The sequence below is a fragment of the Nicotiana sylvestris genome, chromosome 3 (assembly GCF_000393655.2).
Source record: "Nicotiana sylvestris chromosome 3, ASM39365v2, whole genome shotgun sequence".
NCBI classification, from domain to species: Eukaryota; Viridiplantae; Streptophyta; class Magnoliopsida; order Solanales; family Solanaceae; genus Nicotiana; species Nicotiana sylvestris.
The window spans coordinates 175,766,436-175,791,825 of NC_091059.1; the positions used below are offsets into that span (position 1 = coordinate 175,766,436).

Consider the following 25,390-nt stretch of genomic DNA (forward strand, 5'->3'; position numbering starts at 1 on the left):
TCTCATGTAATTAAGATTAATCAAACAATAATAGAAACTCATTCTTCCTCCTCTTCTCTTTTTCTCTCTCTCTCTCTCTCTCTCTCTCTCTCTCTCTCTCTCTCTCTATGTCTCTCTCAGCTGCTCTTCTCATCTATATGTCATTGTACCTTGAAGATTTGAAGGATTTTATCATGGTATCAGAGCAGCGGTCTTAAGATTCATAGCTCTGATCGGAATTCCGCCATAAATTGGAAGAACAAGGCACTGACGAAGCTCCGATTTGAGCAGCCATGGCTGAAAATAAAGTTGTTTCACTTGATCAAAATCATCCACTATTTTTACAAGCTGGAGACACTCCAGAACTCGTGTTGATACCGCTCAAACTCACTATGCCAAAATATTATGCCCTTTGGAGTAGAGCGATGAAATTAGCATTGCGAGGAAAAAGCAAGCTTGGCATTGTAGACGGTACTTGTGTGAAAAGAAATTATAGAAGAGAATTAGCAGAGCAATGAGAAAAATGCAATGTTATTGTTCTATCATGGAATGGAAGCACAGTGTCGAGTGAATTGATGTCAAGTATTGTGTATTCATCAAATGCAAAGAAAGTTTGGAATGATTCCCAAGAGAGATCTGACAGATCTAATCTCACCAGAATATATCATATGTGGACTGCAATTGTGACTCTAAGGAAAGATACTAATTCAATTACTAGCTATTATTCAAAAATGAAGGATATATGGGATGAACTTGATATATTGGCCCCTTTGCCCTCTTGTGATTGTGAGGAATCCAGGCTTTCTGTAGATCACTTGAAAAACATAAGGTTGTTGCAATTCCTTATGGGATTAAACGATAGTTATAGCAATATACACAACAATGTATTGGTAAAAAGGTCGGTTGTAACTGTTAATGAGGCTTATACAATAATTAGTCAAGAGGAGAGTCAAAAGACCTTAGGTGTTATAGATTCACACAAAGATCCACTTACAATATTAGCAGGAAAAGGTCAAGACTTTAGACCTAGAAAGCATGGCTTAATTTGTGAGTATTGTAGGTATAAAGGACATCTAAAGGAGAATTGATTTATGATAATTGGATATCCACCTGATTTTAAAAGCAAGAAGAACTGCAAATGTAAATACAACTACTGCAAAGGAAGAGAGAGAAATGCCAGCTATTCAATCACCAGGTCAATTTTTCACAGAAGAGAAATACAAGCAGTTGGCTAGTCTGCTATCAAAGACTAGTGCAGGGTACTGTTCTGCAAATATGTCAGGTATAATCTCTCTATTGTCCACTGCAGCTGTGTGATTAGGTAATAGATTCAGGGGCAACACATCACCTACTGTAAAGATGTTTTAAGGGATATTAAAAGTGTTATAACCAAGGAATACATAGAGTGCAAGTACCTACATGAAACAAGTAAAAAATACCCATACAGGAAATGCAACCATACTAGAAAATAATACAGTCAAGAATGTATTGTATATGCCAGACTTTAAGTTCAACCTACTATCAGTATCTAAACTCATTGGAGACCTATGTTGTTCTATCAGTTTTTTCCCTGATTTCTGTATGTTTCAGGATATTTACAGTGGTAGCGTGAAGGGGATTGGTAAAGAGAACAATAGGTTATACCTACTGAAAGAGAACATAACACTAGCAGCATCAAGATTTTTGTAAAGAAAGGAATTGACACTGAGCTTTGGCATCTAAGACTAGGATATGCATCAACAAAGTCCATGGAGAATATACTAGAACTAAAGAATAAAGTTGATTCTCAGGTTCAACAAAACTATGAAGTTTGTCCTTTGGCTAAGCAATGTAGGTTGAAGTTTCCTATTATTAGTACTAAATCTACTAGTTGTTTTCAATTAGTCCATCTAGATGTTTGGAGATCTCATAAAGCCCCTAATTATGATAGAAAAAATTAGTCTGTCATCATTGAAGATGACTAAAGTATATACACTTTGGTATGCCTGATTCAATCAAAATGTGAAGTAGCTATTGTAATAATAAACTTTGTTACAATAATAAAAATCAATCTGATGTTACTATTAAGGTGTTGAGATCAGATAATGGTACATAATTCTTTAATTCTCAATGTAATAAATTACTGGCCTCTCTTGGCATCATACACTAAAGCAGTTTCTCATACACTCCACAACAAAATGGGACTTAGAGAAAATATAGACATATTTTACAAGTAGCAAGAGCCCTGAAATTTCAGAGTTCAATAACAATGAGATTTTGGGGAAACTGCATTAAAATTGTTGTATATTTGATTAATAAACTGCCTACTGAGATATTGGAAGGGAAATGCCCCTATGAGATATTGCATAATAAGCTTGCTAAGTTAGACAATCTGAGGGTGTTTGGGTGTTTGTGCTTTGCAAGCAATTTACTAGGAGGAGATAAATTCACAGCTAGAGCAAATAAATGTGTCTTTATAGGCTACTCTGAGACTCAGAAGGACAGCGGGTTATATGACTTGGACTCTAAAGGAGACATGGTAAGCAAAGCTATCATATTTAGGGAACATCTCTTCCTTTTAAAGAAGGGTTAGATACAAGTGAAGATCCATTTCCATATGAATCAGTTATGGTTGTTCCTGAAGAGTCAGTGATTAGAAATTGGAATTATAAATCACAGGATCAGATTTCTACTGATAATCCTAGGGATGCCACTGATGCAATCAACACTACATCAAGGGCTGTTGAACCATCTGTCATACCTTCAACAACTTCATCAACAGTTGCACTAGAACCACAAGTAGAGCTAGCTGCACAAATGTCATAGCTGCCTATTATGCAGGAACCAGGTTCAGACCATATGGATCACCAACAATAGCCAGAAGTTCAATTAGAGGAGGAACCATATGAAGGAACAACACATGAAGAGCATCTGTAGTACACACTAGAAAGTCTAGCAGAGCCTCTAAACCTTCCATTTGGCTCAAGGATTAAGTGACTACAGCCATGCCAAATAAAGAAACACCTTACTGTATTTCCAATTTCATCACCTATGATCATCTTTCTGATAACTACAAATACTTTTTGGGGTCCTTCTCAGAAACTACTGAACCAAAGTCCTTCAAGGAAGTATGTCTTGACAAAGCATGAATGGAATCAATGGAAGCGGAAATCAAAGCACTTAAGGACAATGCAACATGGGAAGTGATAGATATTCCTGCTGGCAAAAGAGCTATAGCTTCAAAATGGGTGTTGAAAATTAAATACAAGACAAATAAAGATATGGAGAGGTATAAAGCAAGGTAGTAGCCAAAGGCTACACACAACAAGAAGACCAATTACCATGAAACCTTCTCACCTGTTGCAAGAATGGTCCCTATCAGGACCATCATCACTATAGCAGCTTCTAAAGAGTGGAATCTTTTCCAAATGGATGTGAATAATGCTTTTCTGTAGGGTGATATGTATGAGGAAGTATACATGTGCTTGAATCAAGGTTTCCACAAGCAAAGGGAGCATAAGGTGTGTAGGTTGTTAAAATCAATGTATGGGTTAAAGCAGGCTTTAAGACAGTGGAACATTAAATTGATAGAGGCACCTTTAGCAGCTAGATGCACAGAGCCCTTATGATCACTCATTGCTCACCAAAAGGGCAGAATCAGATATTGTCATTATCTTAGTCTATGTAGATAACTTGCTCATCACTGGTAATAGTACTGCACTTGTGGAGGCAGCTAAACAGACATTACATAATTCATTCAAAGTGAAACATCTAGGAGAATTTAGGTATTTTCTAGCTATTGAAGTTCTGAGGTCAGACAAAGGAGTTGCTCACTCAAAGGAAGTATGCACTTCAACTAATCTGAGATATTGGACTTGTTGTAGCTAAATCTGTTGACACCCCTATGGAACTTAATTAGAAGTTTACTACCATCACTATGACAAACATGTTAGTCACATTAGAGATGCAGAATTGCAAGATGTGGGAAGCTATCAAAGACTCATTGGAAAGATTCTCTACTTAACAATTACTAGACCAGATCTATGTTTTACAGTTCAAGTGTTAGGTCAGTTTATGTAGCATCCCAAATAGTCTCATTGGTATGCTGCCCTGCGAGTGGTCAGATATGTTTAAAGTACCCCAGGTCTTGGCATTCTACTACACAATTCTCCAATATATCACCTTTTTGTTTATTGTGATCTGATTGGGTAAGGTGTCCAAATGCTAGGAGATCAGTGACTGGATACATTGTCAAACTTGAGGACTCATTGCTCTCATGGAAATCAAAGAAACAACCTATAGTTAGTAGGAGTTCAACTTAGGCACAATATTGAAGCCTTGCAGCAGTAGCTGCTGCAAAGATCACTTGGTGTTAGGATTGCTTAAGGAGCTGCAGATTCTAATTCATGTCCCAGCTATTTTGTACTGTGATAGCAAGGCAGCTTTATAAATAGCTGCTAATCCCATTTTTCACGAACGGACCAAGCATATCGAGATCGATTTCCATTTTATGCGTCAAAAAAACCAAACCATGTTTGATCAGTCCTCAACACATCTTCACTAATCTACAATTGGAAAATTTATGACCAAAGGCCTTAGTTCAGCACAACATCACTTCCTCTTATCCAAACTTGGAGTGTTTGATGTCTTTCGCCTTCTAGCTTGATGGGGATTATTGATATACAATAATATATACATGTATAGATATAGTAGTGTATATTGTAGAAGTCTAGAAGTGTGGGGTCATTATGTAGTCTCTGGAACTTAGGCGGTTAAGTGGTTAGTAGGTTATGAGCTATCAATCACTAACCACAACTATAACCAGCTCCTCTCTTGTAATTGAGATCAATCGAATAGTAATAGAAACTCCTTCTTCCTCTTCTTCTCTTTCTCAGCTACTCTTCTCATTTGCATGTTATTCTACCTTGAAGATCTAAAGGATTTTATCACATGTTGGCTTAAGAATTAGTTAAATTAACAAGATTTCACATTCATGTTTTAAGAGTTAAGACTTGTTCCTTTTTTCGGCAATTGTATCTTCACGGTTTTAATTTCTAATGCTTAATCCATCATTTAATTTAAGAACTAAGCATTGGTTGGATCTTTCATTTTTGGTACGATCATAAAGTATGTTATATAGTGGTATGTATGTCTCTTTCTGTATTTACATGAAAATAACTATGAGTCCTATTATCAACTAAATTATAGAAGAAAGTAACTAGTGGCAGATTATAACTCCTTGCTTTTATCGTTGTTAGACATAACTTATTTCACGATATAATAAATTGCAATCTCTTGGTATTAGATACATGATTGACGTGTACTTTTCATAGTTTCCAGAATGTATGTGCATCGTATTAAACTATTAAAATTTGATTATGCAAAAGTTTTTTTATATATATGACTAAAAAAATCAACATATATTGTCTACCATGAAAATAGTTTCTTTTACAATTAATAAGGAAGACGAAATTTCTTTAACAAAGCCTTTTGTTGAGCAACTCCAGAAGTGCAGTGTCTATGTCTCTTAAATATTAATAAAGCACGGTTATTGGAAGTTGTGTTGTATTATAAATGCCTTCAAGTCCTAGCACACTATGAGGGTAGGACAGCATGTTCATGTTCCGGTGCACCATGATAATAAGATGTTGGGTTAGAGTCCTAATGTCTTATGGTTTAATATGCTTTTATAATGGTAAGACATTGGATTCGAGTCCTAATGCATCATATTGATGATATTATGATGACTAAGTTAAAATAATGTGCTTTAGATAAAAAGCGCATCCCACTGGATATGCTCTATTCTCTAAAGTGAATATGGTAACAATGCATAATAAGTATAAATGAAGATAACTGGTTGACGAATGAATATTGATGTGGCAAATGACAAAATAATAATAGTCATCATTGTGGTAATTATAAAAAGGAAGAACAATAATGGTTCTCAAAATATATCCTTTAAAGTGAAGGTAATATTTACCATCAAATTAGTATGAAAAAAATAATAAAGAATGTCACGATAATTATGCTCCATTCTTTGAAAAAAATGTAACTTGTGATAAGCATTGAGAATGCAGACTCATTCCTGAAGGTGAATGTGGAAATATATAATAAAAGTAATGAATAAAGATGCGCAATACATGATTGGATGAATACCACACAACTCACTTCTAAGGAAGGTTTGAATGAAATAAAAAAAATAAATATCATTGTGTGGTTGCATGAATATGTCATCGATCGTGTACTCATGATACAATAGAAATATTTTTTCAGACCTTATAAAATATTATTAAATGCAAAAGTAAAGAGAGAATGAGTCTTGCCTATAATAATTTTAACCATGGCAATTATAATATAGTATTATGTGGCGGAAATATGCACCACTTGGATGGTGTGATGAAAGATCTTATAGTACAAAATTATTTGAGAACCCCGGAAGAGCAAATCTAGTACTATTTTCGAGGAATGAAATTGATTATGAATAAAGAATTATATTATAGCAAGTCACAAGGAAACTTATTGAGTTTCTAAGATATTAGTGTCACGACCCTAATTTCCTTCAGTAAGACGTCGTGACGAAACCTAGCCTCTATGACTGGCTAAGCCTAACAAATATACGGAATACTGAAATAATAATTTAAATAGCGACATCAACAACTATATAGATAAAAACTACCATTCAACATATACAAATCCCAAAATCTGGTGAAATATAAGCCACAAGCTCTAGATACAGTGTGGAATGCTCCTATACATCACTATCTATAAGATAAAAGGAAATAAGAAGAAGAACATGATAGAAGAGGACTCTGAGGCATGTGTACGCCGGCAGGTGTACCTTGAAGTCTCCAAGCAACAACACAATGCTCTAATATCAAGGCTGGTAGGATGTACCTAGGTTTGTACAAAAAGATGTGCAGAAGCGTGGTATGAGTACACCATGACGGTACCCAGTAAGTATCAAGTCTAACCTCGGTAGAGTAGTGACGAGGTCAGTTCAGCGCCCTACAGAAAATAATAAGAAAACAAGGCAGAAGATGTAATAATATAATGAAATGATAGAGCAGTGAAATAATAATAATTTACGGAAGGTAATAACACGAAGTCAAGAAAGACAAGTACAACATGAGAGAAAAACAAAGATCTTGCAAGATAAAGAAAGGCAACAACAACCAAGCAAATAGAGGAAATCAACAAGGTCACTCCCGAGGTATCTCCTCGTAATCCCAAAAGTAAATATCGCACAATCTTTCCTTATGTCACCGCGAGAACCTTTATAGTTTGCTTTGAAAATCGTTTTTCCGGAATAACATCCCACATTTTAACCAACCTTATCACACTGCATCACTTCTAGTAGTTCCCCTACTAGCCACACGTATCAATCCTATATTATCTCACCGCATGCGTTTCAACACCCAGACCTTATACCACCGCATGCCTATCAATAATCACAATGGCATGGCAAAAACCTCGTGCAAACAATAACAATCACACGGCAGAAATCTCGTGCAACAACCAAATAGACATCGCAACAACGATCATGAAAACTAAGACATGACAACTAAAACAATGATATTAAAAGTGTAGCAAGTTCAAATAAGGAATCCCATGTTGAATAATGAATACTGAATCAAGAAAACAGGAAATTCAACTAAATATGTAGTACAATTTGCAAACGAGAGATAAAACAAGTAGACATGTGCAATTAGGCTAAACATGAAGACTATACATGCTAAGGTAACTCAGTTAAGGCATAAAAGGAAAACTACTTAGATAAAATCGAAATCTCAACATTTAGCGCGTGTACGCACTCGTCACATCGTGTACACGGCCCTCACATATCTCAAATTATCACAAAAATACCAAATCCTAAGGGAAATTTCCCCCACACAAGGTTAGACGAGTCACTTACCTCAAATCTCGCTCAATGAATCAATAAGAATGTGTTTCCCTCAATTTTCCGACTCCGAACGGCCCAAATCTAGCCAAAAGCAATTACATACTATAATTATAACTATAAGAAACTAATTTAAATAATAAAATCATGACTTTAATCGAAAATTAGAAAATTGCCCTAAAAAGTCGACCTTGGCCCACGTCTCGGAATCGGATAAAAGTCACAAAAATCTAAACACCTGTTCAACCAGGAGTCCACCCATACCAAAATTACTCAAATATATTGCAAAAATCTCGATCAAAACCTCAATATTCCGCCTAAGAACTTTCCTTCATTTTCCCTCAATTTTCCACCCCAAAACTAATTAAACGATAAAATTAAAGACATAAACATGGAATTTAACCAAAACTGAGTGAGAATCATTTACCCCAATTAATACCTTGAAAATACCTTCAAGAATCTCCCAAATCCAAGGTCTCTAGCTCAAAATATGAAAAATGGGTTCAAACCCTCATTTTTGAAATTAATACTAGTGTCTAGGTATTTCTTCTTCGCAAACACAGAATTTGTCTCGCGTTTGCGTAGCACAAAATGCTTCAAGTCCAATTTCCCTCTTCTGCGAACGCGAGAGTCCACTCGCAAACGCTATGCTCAGTGCTCCCAGACCTCTGCGAATGCAGAGCCTTAGACGCGAACGCATAGACCAACTCGTGAGGCTCACCCCAGCTCCCTTCCTCTTTGCGAACGCGCTACCCTTTCCGCGATCGCATAGCACCAAGACCTGACCCATTCACGAATGCAGGACCTCCTTCGCGAACGTGAATGGAAAATCTCTAGCAGAACTCAACTCCTCTATGCGAACATGGGAACACCTTTGCGAACGCGTAGAAGGAAACCAGAAGCGCCAGATATCTGCAACTTCAGCCATCTTTCAAGATCAAATCCTAATCCGTTAACCATCCGAAATCCACCCGAGGCCCTTGGGACCTTAATCAAACCTACCAAAAAGTCCTAAAACATCATAAAAACTTAGTCGATCCTTCAAATCACATCAAACAATGCTAAAACCATGGATCGCACCCCAATTCAAGCTTAATGAACTTTAGAACTTCAAACTTCTACATCCGATGCTGAAACCTTTCAAATCAAATCCAATTGACCTCAACTTTTGAACACAAGACATAACTGACATTATGGACCTACTCCAACTTTCAGAATCGGAATCCGACCCTGATATCAATAAGTCTACTCTCGGTCAAACTTTTCAAAAATTATCTAACTTTCCAACTTTCGTCAATTAACCCCGAAATGACCTACGAACCTCCAAATCAATATTCGGATACGCTCCTAAGACAAAAATCACCCTATGGAGCTATTGGAAACATCAAAACTCCATTCTGGAGTCGAATTCATACAATTCAAACTACGGTCAATTCCTAAGACTTAAACTTCCGATTTACGGACTAAGTGTCCCATTTTACCCCGAAATAAAAAACCAAACCTCCTGGAAAGTCACGTAACCACATAATGAAATAGAGGGAGCAATAAATAGGGGTTAGGGGCTAATACTCTCAAAACGACTGGCCGGGTCGATACATCTTATCCCTTTTAAAACAAACATTCGTCCTCGAACGAGTATAGAGACATACCTGAAGTGGTGAAAAGATGAGGATAATGGATGCGCATATCATGCTCGATCTCCCAAGTCGCCTCCTTGACCGGATGACACCTCCACTAAACCTTCACTAAAGCAATGCTCTTGAACCTCAACTTTCGAACTTGCCTATCCAAGATGCCCACTGGCTCCTCAACATAAGATAGATCCTTGTCCAAATGGATTGAGCTAAAGTCTAACACATGAGACGGATCGCCATGACACTTTTGGATCATGGAAACATGGAACACTGGATGAACTGCCGAGAAACTAGGTGGTAGTGCAAGTTTGTAAGCCACCTCTCCAACCCTCTCGAGGATCTCAAAAGGTCTGATATACTTAGGGCTCAACTTGCCCTTCTTTCTGAACCTCATAACACCCTTCATGCGCAAAACCTAGAGCAAGACCCGCTCCCCAATCATGAATGCAACGTCGCGAGCCTTCCGATCTGCATAACTCTTCTGTCTGGATTGGGCTGTACAAAGTCAATCCCGAATCAATTTAACCTTTTCCAAAGCATCCTTAACCAAATCTGTACCTAATAGCCTAACCTCACCCGACTCAAACCAACCCACCAGAGATCGGCACCGCCTTCCATACAAAGCCTCATACAGTGTTATCTGAATGCTTGACTGATAACTGTTATTATAGGCAAACTCCGCAAGCGGCAAGAACTTATCCCAAGACATATCCTCCAATATTTGAATAGTGCGCTCGGATTGCCCGTCCATCTGAGTATATACTCATATACCCCACCATGCCTAACTCATGTTGTAAGGCTCTCCAGAACAGCGATGTGAACTGCATACCCCTTTCAGAGATGATAGATATTGGCACACCATGAAGCCTGATAATCTCACGAATATAAACCTGAGCTAGCTACTCTGAAGAATAAGTAGTCGCCACTGGAATAAAATGTGATAACTTGGTCAATCTATCCACAATCGCCCATATTGCATTGAACTTCTTTTGAGTCTGTGGAAGCCCAGAAACATAATCCATAGTGATCCACTCCCATTTCCACTCTAGAATCTCTAACTTCTGAAGCAACCCACCCGGCCGTTGGTACTCATACTTCACCTGCTGACAAATTAGGCATCGAGCTAAATACTCCACTATGTCCTTCTTCATCCGCCTCCACCAATAGTGCTGCCTCAAGTCATGATACATCTTCACACTGCCTGGATGGATGGAGTACCATGAACTGTGAACCTCCTGAAGAATAAACTCATGCAAGCCATCTACATTGGACACACATAGCCTTCCCTGCATCCTTAATACACCATCCTCTCCAATAGTGACATCCTTGGCATCGCTATGTTGAACTGTGTCCTTGAGGACAAGCAGATGGGAGTCATCACACTGACGCTCTCTGATACAATCATAAAGAGAAGACTAAGAAACCACACAAGCCAAAACTCGACTCGGCTCGGTTAAGAAACATCCAATCTGACAAATTAGTTGGTCAAGGCCTGAACATCCAAGGCAAAAGGCCTCTCTACTACCGGTAGATATGCTAAGTTGCCCAAACTCTCCGCCTTGCAACTCAGGGCATTGGCCACCACATTGGCCTTCCCGAGATGATAGAGAACGGTGATAACATAGTCCTTAAGCAATTCCAACCACCTCCGCTTCTGCAAGTTAAGATCCTTTTGTTTAAACATATGTTATAGACTCCGGTGATCGGTGTAGACCTCACAAGGGACACCATACAAATAGTGCCGCGAAATCTTCAAGATGAACAATAGTTGCTAACCCGAGGTCATGGACATGATAGTTCTTCTCATGCACTTTCAGTTGTCTAGACGCGTAGGCAATCATCCTACCATCCTGCATCAACACCGTGCCAAGACCAATGTATGATGCATTACAGTACGCCGTATAGTTCCCTGAACCAGTAGGCAATACCAACACTAGGGCCGTAGTCAAAGCTGTCTTGAGATTTTGAAAGCTCTCCTCACACTCCTCGGTTTACCTGAATGGAGCACCCTTCTGGGTCAATCTGGTCATAGGTGTTGTAATAGACGAGAACCCTCTACAAATTGATGGTAATACCTCACCAAGCCAAGAATACTCTGGATCTCCATAGCTGAGGTCAGCTTGGGCCAACTCTGCACTACTTCAATCTTCTCTGGATCTACCTTGATCCCCTCACTCGATACTACATAACCCAAAAATGCCACTGAATATATCCAGATTTCACACTTCGAAAATTTCGCATATAACTTCTTTTCCCTCAAGGTTTGAAGCACAATCCTGAGGTGTTGCTCATGGTCCTCCCGACTCCGGGAGTACACCATGATGTTATCAATAAACATAATGACGAATGAGTAAAGATGAGCTGAAATACACTATTCATCAAGTGCATGAATATTGTTGGGGTGTTGGTCAGCCAAAAGACATCATAAGGAACTCGTAATGACCATACCGAGTCCTGAAGGTAGTCTTCGAGATATCTGGCTCTTCAACTGATGATATCCTAAATGTAAGTCGATCTTAGAGAACACCCTGGCACCCCAAAGTTGATCAAATAGGTCATCAATACGAGGCAATGGATACATGTTCTTCACTGTAACCTTGTTCAACTGGCGATAATCAATACACATTCGCATAGAACCATCCTTCTTATTTACAAATAAGACAGGAGCACCCCAAGGCAACACACTGAGCCAAACAAATGCCTTATCAAACAACTCTTGCAACTATTCCTTTAACTTTTTCAACTCTTCTAGGGCTATACGATAGGGTGGAATAGAAATGGGCTGAGTGCTCGGTCACAAATCAATACCAAAGTCAATATCTCTATCGGGCAGCATGCCTAGAAGATCCACCGAGAATACATCTGGATAATGCCTCACTATTAGAACTGACTCGATGGTTAGAGTGTCAACACTAACATCCCTTACATATGCCAGATACGCATCACACCCCTTCTCAACTATCCACTGAGCTTTTAAAAATGAAATAACTCTGCTAGTAATATAATCTAAGGTACCTCTCCACTCTAACCATGGTAATCCTGGCATAGTCAGCATCACAGTTTTGGTGTGAAAATCAAGAATAACATAATAGGGAGACAACCAGTCCATGCCCAAAATAATATCAAAGTTTACCATACTAAGCAACAATAAATTGGCTCTGGTCTCAAAACCACTAAGAACAACCAAACACAACTGATACACACGGTTAACAATAATAGAATCTCCTACGAGTGTAGACACATATATAGGAGAACTCAAATAATTACGGGATACACCCAAATACGGAACAAAATAAGATGAAACATAGGAATAAGCGGAGCCTGGATCAAATAAGCCTGATGCATCAATATGACAAACCGAAACAATACCTATGATGACGGAGTCGGATGCAACTACCTCCGTCCTAGCAGGAAGAGCATAGTATATGGCCTGACCTCCCCCTCTAGGGCGACCTCCGCCTGCTCGACCTTTGCCTCCAGCTGGCTGTGCAAGTGGGGTGGCAACTGGTGCGGAAACCATGGACTGAAAAGCCTGAGGACCCGGTAGAATATGCGAAGATTGAGTAGCCTGTGGAGGTGCACCCCTCTTAAGTCTGGGGAAATCCTTCACCACGTGATGAGTGTCACTATGTTTAAAACAAGCTCTCAGAGGATGTGGCTGTTGTGGTTGGCTTGGTCCTGATCGGCTGGACTGACCGTTGTAAGCACCCCGTGTAGGAGGCGCACTAGATAATGGCGGTGCATAATAGGGAGCCTGAGGCCTAGGAGTGGCCAGAATACTGCTGGAAGCTAGAAGTGCTGAATGAACAGGGCGAATCACATATCCCCTACCATATCGAGCTGCAACTAGGGCACGAGTACCACTGTATATGCTAGACTCTCGAGGCCTCTTGGCCTCCCTCTCCTCTCTCTCCCAAGTCAACATACCCTCCAACCTCCTAGCAATCCCCACTACCTGATGGTATGCGATATCCATCTCCAACTCTCGAGCTATGCTAAATCTGACATTGGGGTTGAGTCCCTCGATAAATCGATGAACCCGCTCTCGAACAGTAGCAACCAAGGCTGGTGCATGCCTAGACAAATCACTTAACGGGATCGCATACTGCGACACGGTCATAAAACCCTAGCGCAACTACTCAAACTATGCGCGTCAAGCATCTCTGAGACTCTAGGAAACATACTCCCTCAAGAACATATCTGAGAACTAAGTCCAAGTGAGTGAAGCTGCCTCGGTCGGACTACCTAATTCATATGCTCGCCACCACTGATAAGTCGCTCCTCTAAGCTGGAACGTAGTGAAAGAAATCCACTAGACTCCGCAACACCCATAGTATGGAGGATACAGTAGCACTCCTCAAGAAAACTTTGGGCATCCTCAGACGCCAAGCCACTAAAAGTAGGAGGGTAGTACTTCTTGTACCTCTTAAGCCTGTGTTGTTCCTCCTCAGAAACTTCTGCCCTAATTTAGGGCTAAACTGGGGCTACTGGTTGCACTGGTATGACCTCTAGAACCTAGTTGACCTAGATCCACTGCTCTGGGGTACGGGCGACGGGAGTCTTTGCTCCTCCCCCGGCCTGATATGTGGCAAGTGCAAGTGGTATCAACCCTACCTGAGCCAAATTGCTGAACATACTCAGAAACTGGGTGAGAGTCTCCAGGAGGGATAGTGTAGCAACAGGCATCTCAGGTGTCTGTCCTACGATTGGAGCTACTGGTGGCTCCTCTGTGGCAGCTCGTGCGGGTGCTCTCGCTGCACCACATGGATGCTCTCGACCTCTACCCCGGCCCTAGCCTCTTGCGGCTCTAGCAGGGGGTACGAGTGCCTGGTCATCCGATACGGTTGTATGTGTCCTCACCATCTGTGAGAGAATAAAAAGACAAAAAATTTATAATCCAAATTCAAAGATTTCGCACGATAAGGAATCAAAGAAGTGAAGCTTTTCCTAATAGTTTCATAGCCTCCCAAAGATAAGTATAGATGTCTTTTTACTGATCCACGAGACTCTACTAAACTTGCTTGTAACTCATAACACATATGAACCTAGAGCTCTGATACCAACTTGGCACGACCCAAATTTCCCTCCGTAAGATGTCGTGACGGCACCTAGTCTCTAAGACTAGGTAAGCCTAACAAATATGTGGAATAACTGAAATAATAATTTAAATAGAAACATCAATAGCTATATAGATAAAAATTGTCGTTCAACATATACAAATCCCAAAACCCGGTAAAATATTAGTCACAAGCTCTAGATACAGTGTGGAATGCTCCTATACATCACTATCTATAAGATAAAATGAAATAAGTAGAAGAACATGATAGAAGGGGACTCCGAGGCATGCGGACGCCAACAGGTGTACCTTGAAGTCTCCAAGCAGCAGCACAACGCTCTAATATCGAGGCTGGTAGGATGTACCTGGGTCTGCACAAAAAGATGTGCAGAAGCGTGGTATGAGTACACCATGACGATACCCAGTAAGTGCCAAGTCTAACCTCGATAGAGTAGTGACGAGGTCAGGTCAGCGCCATACTGAAAAAATAATAAGAAAACAAGGCAGAAGATGTAATAATCTAATAAAATGACAGAACAGTGAAACAATGAGAATTTACGAAAGGTAATAACACGAAGTCAAGAAAGACAATTACAACATGAGAGAAAAACAAAGATCTTACAAGTTAAAGAAAGGCAACAACAACCAATACAACAAATAGAGGAAATCAACAGGGGCACTCCCGAGGTATCGCCTCGTAGTCCCAAATATAAATATCCCACAATCTTTCCTTATGTCACTGTGGGAGCCTTTATAGTTTGTTCTAAAAATCATTTTCCCGAAATAGCATCCCGCTTTTTAGCCAACCTTATCACACTGCGTGACTTCTAGTAGTTCCCCTACTAGTCCAGCGTATCAATCCCACTTTATCCCACTGCATGCGTTTCAACACCCAGACCTTATACCACCGCATGCATATCAATAATCACTATGGCACGGCAGAAACCTCGTGCAACAACCAAATAGTCATCTTAACAACAATCATGAAAACTAAGACATGAAAACTGAAACAATGATATTCAAAGGGTAGCAAGTTCAAATAAGAAATCCCAAGTTAAATAATGAATACTGAATCAAGAAAACAGGAAATTCAACTGAGCATATAGTGCAAGTTGCAAATGAGAGATAAACTAAGTAGACATGTGCAAATAGGCTAAATATGGTGACTATACATGCTAAGGTAACTCAGTTAAGGCATAAAAGGAAAACTACTTAGATAAAATCGGAATCTCAACGTTTAACCCGTGTACGCATTGCACCTCGCGTACACGGCCCTCACATATCTCAAATTATCACAACAATACCAAATCCTAAGGGAAATTTCTCCCACACAAGGTTAGACAAGTCACTTACCTCGAATCTCGCTCAATCAATTAATAAGAATGCCTTTTCGACTCCAAACGACCCAAATCTAGCCAAAAGTAATTACATACTATAAATATAACTATAAGAAACTAATCTAAATAATGAAATCATGACATTAGCATGAAATTAGAAAATCGATCCAAAAAGTCGACCGGGGCCCACGTCTTGGAATCGGGTAAAAATCTCAAAATCTGAACACTCGTTCAATCACAAATCAACCCATACCAAAATTACTCAAATCCAATGCAAAAATCTCGATCAAAACCTCATTATTCTGCCTAAGAACTTTCCTCCATCTCCCCTAAATTTTCCACCCCAAATCACTAATTAATAATGAAATTAAAGACATAAATATGGAATTTAACCAAAATTGAGTAAGAATCATTTACTCCAATCAATCCCTTGAAAATCCCTTAAAAAATCGCACAAATCCGAGGTCTCTAGCTCAAAATATGAAAAATGAGTTCAAACCCTCGTTTTTGAAATTAATACTGTTGCCCAGGTATTTCTTCTTCGCGAACGCGGAATTTGCCCAATTTCCCTCTTACGCGAATGCAAGGGTCCACTCGCGAACGCAATGCCCAGTGCTCCCAGACCTTCGTGAACGCGGAGCCTTAGACGCGAACGCGTAGACCTACGTGTGAGGCTCACCTCATCTCCCTTTCTCTTCGCAAATGTGTTTCCCTTTCCGCGATCGCATAGCACCACGACCTGACCCCTTCACGAATGCGGGACCTCCTTCGCGAACGCAAAGGGAAAATCTCCAGCAGAACTCAACTCCTCTACGCGAACGCGGAAACACCTTCGCGAACGTGTAGAAGGAAACCAGAAGCACCTGATAGCTGCAACTTCAGCCATCTTTCAAGACCAAATTTCAATCTGTTAACCATCCAAAATCCACCTGAGGCCCCCGGGACCTCAACCAAAACTACCAACAAGTTCTAAAACATCATACGAACTTAGTCGAACCTTCAAATTATATCAAATAACGCTAAAACCACGGATCGCACCCCAATTCAAGCTTAATGAACTTAAAACTTCTATATCTGATGCCGAAACCTATCAAATCAAGTCCGATTGACCTCAAATTTTGCACACAAGTCATAATTGATATTACAGACCTACTCTAACTTTCAGAATCGAAATTCGATCCCGATATCAAAAAGTCCACTCTCAGTCAAACTTTTCAAAAATCATCCAACTTTCCAATTTTTGCCAATTAACGCCAAAATAACCTACAGACCTCCAAATCAATATCCGGACATGCTCCTAAGACCAAAATCACCCTATAGAGCTATTGAAACCATCAAAACTCTATTTTGAAGTCGTCTTCACACAATTCAAACTACAGTCAATTCATAGGATTTAAACTTCCGATTTACGGACTAAGTGTCTCATTTCACTCCGAAACCAAAAACCAAACCTCCCGGCAAGTCACGTAACCACAGAAAAAAATTAAGAGAGAAATTAATAAGGGATCGGGGCTAATACTCTCAAAACAACCGGTCGGGTCGTTACAATTAGCCAAAGTGGTTGGCAAATTGAGACTATAAATGATGGAAAGATTGAATATTTTCATATTGCAGTCGGGATATGAAAGGTTACCAAAGGAAAAAGCCTCTTTTAAATAAGAGAGATGTCTATTGAGCTGCCAATCTTGGCCCTTTCCTGACTTTTCCACAACATAATGCTCTTTATGACTAACTCTGAAATTGAATAAATTACAAATTTACTTTTATATAACAGAAAAAAGAACCTACAAATCGATTGAGTTGACACCAAAGTAAATTGAAACTTGGACTGAGACACATCAAGAGTGAAACCCACAGTATATCAACAAAACCAGCAAGGAATAAGAGAGCAGCGAAGAAGGCAAAAAAAGAGGAGCAAAGGCAATAAGAATGAGAAGACTATGTTGTGGGTTCAGGAGTAAGAGACACGTAAATAAATATATGGGTTTATCAATATGAAATGACTATAAATACCTTGAGTTTGAATTTTAATACCATGAAGCAGACAGGTCGAAAATTGATCTTTTCTATATAATAGAAATAAATATCTACATTGATTTTTCTTTCTTTCTTTTTTGTTTGTAATTTAGTTATCTTGCAAAATATAATATGGAGTACTAATATTTATATTGGTAGAAAAATTCAAGTTACTAAGATGTTAGCCACATATTTATAATGTGTTACCATGGATCTTATTATAAAAAATATTATCTACCAATATGAAGATTTGAGTAGCTTAATTCAAAGTTCTAAAATATTTCTATTGTTAAAAGATAGACAGTCTTTCTTTGACTTTTATAAGGAGTTTGTATAAATTTTAATATTGTCTAAGCAAAAATAAAATAAGAAATTCACAATTAAAAATATTTTTGCGATCCCAAAATTTAAGGGACCTAAAGCAAAGGCGTTACTAGCCTTCCCTTAAGCCACGCCCGTAAAGATTGTTAACCTCAATAAGTTTGCTCAAAAAGAGAAGCTTCTTAGATATCCTAATACTCCGGTTATTATAACCAGTAAAAATAATATCCACCTACGTAATAATAAACAATTGAAAATCAGAAAAAGAGGTGCCTGTGGAAACCTTCTCTGGTAGCTTTTTCGAAAGAGATTTTATTGATGGGTGTCGTCATCCATACGGACTCCCTGTAATATCTGATATCAAAATGTGATTCAGATTATATTCTCCAACCGGATTAACCTGGAATATTAATTTGCTTAATTAGATTAAATAATGAATACGAATACAACGAAAAGCTTACATTCGATCCTGTCGGCTACAGTTAATAGTCCATCATTTAATATCCATATACGTATAGCATATGAATAAAGATATATTGCGACGGAAAGAGAGTCTTGGCATAACTGGTAAAATTATTATCATGTGATCAGGAGGTCACGGATTCGAGCAGTAGAAAGTAGAAACAACATCTTGCAGTAATGTAGGGTAAGACTGCATACAATAAACTCTTGTGATTCGGCCCTTACGGGATCCTACGCATAGCGAAAACTTAGTACAGCTGAGTTGTCCTTTTTTTAAAGATATATTGTGGCCTGATGGTGTTCTTCAGTGTTAATAGCTCATCTATTTTAATTTTTTGTGCCGATTTAGTTCAACTTTTGACTTTGATTTTCCCTCCCTTGAGCATAAAATGAGAAAAGATTCTTCGTCGCGCATGAAAGCTTTCTTTTCGTCCCGATAATTGCGAGCATTTTTCTGATAAATAAAATTAAAATCATAACAGAAAATTAAAAATCATAGACTTCTTATTCATACAAAAGGAATAGAATATGTTATTGTCTCTAATTGGAAAATTGTTTTTCTTTTCTGATAGGATGATTTATTGGTCGTCACGTAGATGGGCACAATACGAATGTGTAACGAGCCTAATTTATTGGATGGACACTTAGAAATTTGTTGTGCGCTTCTTTGGAAGAGAAAATGATTGATAATAAATTAATTATAAATTCTAATACTTGTGTCTATTATCCATCTTTCAAGGAGGTGGATTTTTAAAAAAATGTATATATTTTTTAAATAAGAATGGAAAGGTAGAAATTCACTCTTTTTTCTTTGTATATTGGCTTTGATGTACATAGAAATAATGAAATGTATATTTGAAGAAAAAAGGGTACAAAAATGTTGACATATAAGTTGTCTGATGTAAAAACAATTGTAAATAAATTTTTCGGACGTGGGCATAAAATTCGTCAAATTAAGAAGTCCCAAAACCAAAAATTGCACAAGACGCTAAAATTAGATTTTAAAACAGCAGAGGCTGGACCTCAAAAAGCTATATTTGATCCTTCAATAAGTCAAAAATACCCGAAATTGCACAAAATACACTTATAAGTGTGATTTCATATTAGCTCTCTTTCTTTTTGAGTTTTCATTAAAATAACAATTAAAGTTTGTTAAATACTTGACGAAACCAAAAGTACTCACTTTTGAGAGTCTTATGGAATCAAAACTGCTGAGAAATATATTTAAGGTCCCGATTTGAACCTACTATCAAACATAAGAACCATTTTTGTCATTTTCTCTCACATTTAAGGTGACTTTTACAAAAATAATTATATAATAAAAAATAATAATAACTTTTGGATAATAAGCATAAAGGTTGACGACTGCCCGTGAAATTTACTCCATACAATTGTGGAGCGTAGAACTTTCATATACCAAAAAAATAAAATATGATTAGCGAAACTTTAAAGATGTCTTATAGCCTGTTTGGCCAAGCTTCTTTTTGGCCAAAAGTGTTTTTTTTTTGCCAAAGCACTTTTGGCCAAAAATTGAGGTGTTTGGCCAAGCTTTTGGAAGGAAAAAAAAGTGTTTTTGAGGAGAAGCAGAAACAGTTTTGGAGAAGCAGAAAAAAGTAGCTTCTCTCCAAAAGCACTTTTTTGAGAAGCACTTTTGAGAAAAATACACTTAGAAACAGTTTTTTAAAGCTTGGCCAAACACTAATTGCTACTCAAAAGTATTTTTCAAACTAATTAGCCAAACACAAATTGCTTCTCACCAAAAGTACTTTTGAGAAAAGCACTTTTGAAAAAAAGACATTCTCAAAATAAGCTAATTTTTGCAGCTTGGCCAAACGGGCTATTAATAGATTCATTTCATTGAGCACGACGATTTTATCAAACTTCAATCTACGCGTGTCTGATAGAATCATGGACTTATAGCATGTTTGGCCAAGCTTCTTTTTGGCCAAAAGTGCTTTTTTTTTGGTCAAAAATTGAGGTGTTTGGCCAAGCTTTTGGAAGGAAAAAAAGTGTTTTTGAGGAGAAGCAGAAAAAAGTAGTTTCTCTCCAAAAGCACTTTTTTGAGAATCACTTTTGAGAAAAATACACTTAGAAACAGTTTTTTAAAGCTTGGCCAAACACTAATTGCTGCTCAGAAGTGCTTTTCAAACTAATTAGCCAAACACATTCTCACCAAAAGTACTTTTGAGAAAAGCACTTTTGAAAAAAAGCACTTCTCAAAATAAGCTGATTTTTGTAGCTTGGCCAAACTGGCTATTAATGGCGAAGCCAAGAATTTTTCGTAAGGTGTTCAAACTTGAAAAAAGTAATAAAAATCTCTGACAAAGGGTATTCAATATGTGTTATATACCTCTAAAACCTAATATTTTACCTATATACGCAATGTAATTTTCCATCGATGGGTGATCATATGATCACCCTTACCATAGTGTAGCTTCGCCCATGCATAGACTTATAGCCCGTTTGGTCAAGTTTTTGAAAGAAAAAAAAGTGCTTTTGAGTAGAAGCAGAAGCAATTGTAAGCACGTGATTTTTGCCCTATATGAGAATTACTCCCAAAAAATTCAAAATAAAATGATTTTCTTTGGTGTGCAATTTTGAGAATTTTTGTGACATTTTTTGATAATTATTTGTATTTGTCTGTGCATGTTTATTTGTTAAATTATTAAAAATACAAAAATATGTCGCATTTTGCATGTAGGATTTAATTATACAATTGTTAGTAATTAAATTTGTTTTACAAAAAATAAAAATTACAAAAAATAGGCATCGTTTGCATTTTTAGCATTTAATGTCCAAATATACAATTTTATGCTTAATTATTACTTAATTATGCGTTAATTATTATTGGAAGTTAATTTGCGCTTTTATAACTTAATTTAGTCTTAATAATAAGTTAAGTATTTTTTATAATTTAGTTTTAGAAAAAATAAAAGAAGAAAAGAGAGCAAAAAATATAAAGAAAGTCGGAATTGGGCCTCTTCTTCGATTTCAAGCCACAGGCCCAAAAAATGGCCCAACCTTCCCTATGACCCAGTCCATTTCGAACTGGGTCGATCCAGTCCATAACCCAACACCCTTATTATCTTACAAGCAACACAAAACAAAAAAAAAAAAAAAAACCTAAAAAATACCTAAACCATCCCCCCCCCTTATTCTTCTTCTCCTTCCTCAAGCTCCCCTCCCTAGCATCAATGGCTGCCCCTCCATCCTCAACACCCAAACCACCACCTTACGACCAGCAGTCCACCATCGTCATCCTCCTGCTCCAACGACCACCCACTTCACCTTCTTGTAAAGATGCTAACTTTGTGTTGAGATCTTCCAAGAACCCATCGTCTTCTTCATCCTCGTCGTCGTGCATAACGCAGCGTTGTATCTGCTGCTTCACCTTCTTCTTCGTCTTCGTCACCTCCCCACCTCCAAGCTCCTCATCAACACACACATACACAGCCGCGTCAACACACTCACACGAGCACACCCTCCCCCGCCATGCTGCTGCTGCTCGTAACCCATGGCTGCCTAGTCATGGCAGCTGTTTCTGTTTCCTCCATCGTGCTGCTGCTACCGCTGCTGGTTCGCCGGAGCTGGGTCGCTGTTGCTGCTGCCGGCGCTGCTACTTCACGTTCCTGCTTCGGCTCTTGCTTCGTCTTCTTCGTTATGTCAAAGTTTCGTTGGTTTCATTTAGAGTTCGTTCGATGTTCGTCGTTGGTCATTTACGGTTAGTTGTTCTAAGTTTTATTTTTGTCCATATTTTTGTTTGATATTTTTCGGATCCAAAATCGTTAAATGATTCGATTCTTGTTTTGTTTGTTCGTCGTTGAAATAATTTTCTAGTTTGTTCATGTGTTTTGTTAATTTAATTTTCAGATTTAAATGAGAAATTAATTAGTTATTTTTCATGTTTATTTCATGTTAATTTTATTCATTTTTGTAAAAAAAGGAATTGTTAGTTTAATGTTTGTTAGATTCAAATTGAAGTTTAAATTAATTGTTTCTTCAATTTGTTTCATATGTACAACAACAACAACAACCCAGTATAATCCCACTTAGTGGGGTCTGGGGAGGGTAGTGTGTACGCAGACCTTACCCCTACCCTGAGGTAGAGAGGCTGTTTCCAAATAGACCCCCGACATCCTTCCCTCCAAGAACTTCCCACCTTGCTCTTGGGGAGACTCGAACTCACAACCTCTTGGTTGGAAGTGGAGGTTAATTATTTCTTCAATTTGTTTCATGTGTTTTATGTATTTTCAGAAATTGTTAACATTGTTTAAATCATGTGAATCCGTCATGTTTTGTTGTTTAAAAATAGATTTAATTCATGTTCATCTTTGTTTGAAGTTCGTTTTTAATTTAGTAATTTAATGTGAAGTTAATATTTTGCTTCTTAATTTTGGATCATATATCTTGTTATAATTTTGGTTGGATTTAATTGACTATTTGAAGATTAGTAATTTGAGTATGTTTATTTGTTTTGTTTAAGTTTAATTTGAAGTTTGAACAAAGTTTGTTTGTTATTATTATTGAATATTTTCATTCATGTTCATACTTTGTTTAGTTGATCTTGAATCCAAAATTTGTATAGTTTGATTTCTTGTTTATCATTTATGATTATTTCTTGAATTTGACTCATAATCTTGTTTAAGTTTAATATAGGAATTGTTTGTTATAATGTTGTAAGAGTTGATTTTAAGTTCAATATTATTGAATTTAGAAATCTGAATATACTTGTTTGTTTTGTTGTTGTTAAATTTGAAAAAAATAGGTTTGTTTGTTGCTAAAATATTGTTCAATCAAATTTTTAGTTGTTCTTTGTTGTTCAATTTGTGTTCATGTGATTTATTGTTGAAATATTGAAGAAATCATGTTCATGTGATTTGTTGTTTGAACATTGTTAGAAATTGATCATATTGTCTATATTTTGGTTAAGTTTGATTAATTGATTGTTATAGCTGATGGTTTAGTTTGGTAATTTGTAGTACGTTCAGGGGTAAAATGGCAATTGCAATAAGGTCGGAGGGGTAGTTTGGTAATTGAACATTTTGTAATTCTTTATGTTAAGCATGGGGGACAAAATGAAATGGGGTGGGTTGTGATATAGTTATTTAATATAAAGGGGGGACAAGACAAATTTTAGTGTGGGGGAATCTTGTATTTGTTTATGTTAGGCATGGGGGACAAAATATAATGGGGTGGTGTGATATATTTATTTAATGTAATGGGGATGAGTGGGAAGATAATGGGTTTGGTAGAGAAAATGGGTTGATTTTAATTGATTAAAAGATTTATGGGTTGGGGATATATAGAGAAGTCTTGAATCAGATTAGAGGGGAAAGAAAAAAAAATTAAGAGAGGAAATTCCGAAAAAAAATAAAATACTAAGACTTTAGAAAAACAAAAAGAAAAACATTCTGGAAATTCAAAAGAAGAAGAATATACACCTGATATACAATCCAAATATTCTGAGATACGGATTGAGAAATTAAGGGTTAAACACTAATTAGTCTTTCAAAAATCTGAAAAAGATTCCCTTTGCTTCTGTCCGTTGATTGTTGTTTGTTTCTGGATTTTTGTCTTGATTTTAAAATCTGTCACTAAGTTTCTCGTTGCTGGTTGTTACTGGTTGTTAGGGTTGCTGTTGTTGTATGCTACTGAATTTCTGCTGATCTCCATTTTCTTTTGCTTCCAATATCAGGTACACAACTGACACGCTGATTATTGTAAACTGAAACAGGAAGTATGAATACGAAAAAATGAAGAGTTGAAGTTCTAAACTTATTTTAATTATATTCTGAATTTTATTTGTATGTATAAATTATTTAGTTTACAAAATCAGAATCATGTAGCTATTTAATATATATAGTGGAACATCTGACGATAACTTAACGGATGAACTATCTATATATATTGCCTAAAAAATAAATAAATGGTATAGTAACTCCGTCTAAGTTAAAAATCAAACGAATAGACCATTTCGGAACTTGTAAGAATATTGTTTAGTTAAATAATATTGGTTAACTTCTTCATCTAATAATGTTAGTTTAAATTAATCAAAGAATAGTTAATCTGTTTTGATATTATGGTGTGTCAATCTCACGTTTTAGTATTATTGAATAATAGAATATAGAATGAAAGCAGTTTTTCTTTGTACAAACTCGGTCGCAATTTTCCATTCGCATTAGCCGTAAACTAATAATTAATAAGTTACGTTTTTAGCATGTAATTAATTAAGAGATTTTCTTTTATTTTAGAGACGAACTTAATAGGAAAATATAGTCACTGTAGGTTTATCCTTTTAAATAAAAATGAGACGAGCCTCGACAAACAAAAATGCACAAGCTGCGGGGCCCTCTAAATGTATATATTAAAATACTTAGAATTCGGGACAGGCCGTTTAGCGAATTTTACGGCCTTCCCAAAATAACAATACGCTAGTTGCTTTAGGCGCACCTTTAATAATTTAACCTTCTTAAACACGGGTGCACATTGATGTGACCCAAATCCGAATCTCAACGGAGTCAAAATGTGTCGACGACCACGGGTGCATTGATTGTGACGTGGTTCGAGATGCATTTTCACGACGTTGCAATTCTATAAAAATAAATGATAATAATAAAAGCGGTTTAAACTTAATAAAAGCACATAAGTCACAACATGTATTTAAATCAGATATTTAGCCATTATAACAATTTAAGCGACCGTGCTAGAA

At 37.3% G+C, this 25,390-nt stretch overlaps 3 protein-coding genes and 1 pseudogene across 3 annotated transcripts; 2 read left to right on the plus strand and 2 right to left on the minus strand.

Moving 5' to 3' along the window:
* The first annotated feature begins 272 nt into the window (after positions 1 to 272).
* On the plus strand, positions 273 to 1,668 carry LOC138888399 (uncharacterized). The gene is made up of 4 exons (XM_070170258.1): positions 273 to 450; positions 541 to 990; positions 1,103 to 1,290; positions 1,570 to 1,668. Exons 1-4 carry the CDS (start codon positions 273 to 275, stop codon positions 1,666 to 1,668), a joined length of 915 nt encoding a protein of 304 aa, XP_070026359.1.
* Positions 1,669 to 2,963: 1,295 nt separating this feature from the next.
* LOC138888400 (uncharacterized) lies at positions 2,964 to 3,846 on the plus strand. The gene is made up of 3 exons (XM_070170259.1): positions 2,964 to 3,086; positions 3,414 to 3,479; positions 3,565 to 3,846. The coding sequence occupies exons 1-3, from the start codon at positions 2,964 to 2,966 to the stop codon at positions 3,844 to 3,846; spliced, it is 471 nt and encodes a 156-aa protein (XP_070026360.1).
* An 8,437-nt stretch (positions 3,847 to 12,283) lies between these two features.
* On the minus strand, positions 12,284 to 13,609 carry LOC138888401 (uncharacterized). The gene has a single exon (XM_070170260.1). The coding sequence runs from the start codon at positions 13,607 to 13,609 to the stop codon at positions 12,284 to 12,286; it is 1,326 nt and encodes a 441-aa protein (XP_070026361.1).
* An 8,304-nt stretch (positions 13,610 to 21,913) lies between these two features.
* The window catches only part of LOC138888402 (uncharacterized), a 90,424-nt pseudogene continuing 86,947 nt past the window's right edge, over positions 21,914 to 25,390 (minus strand).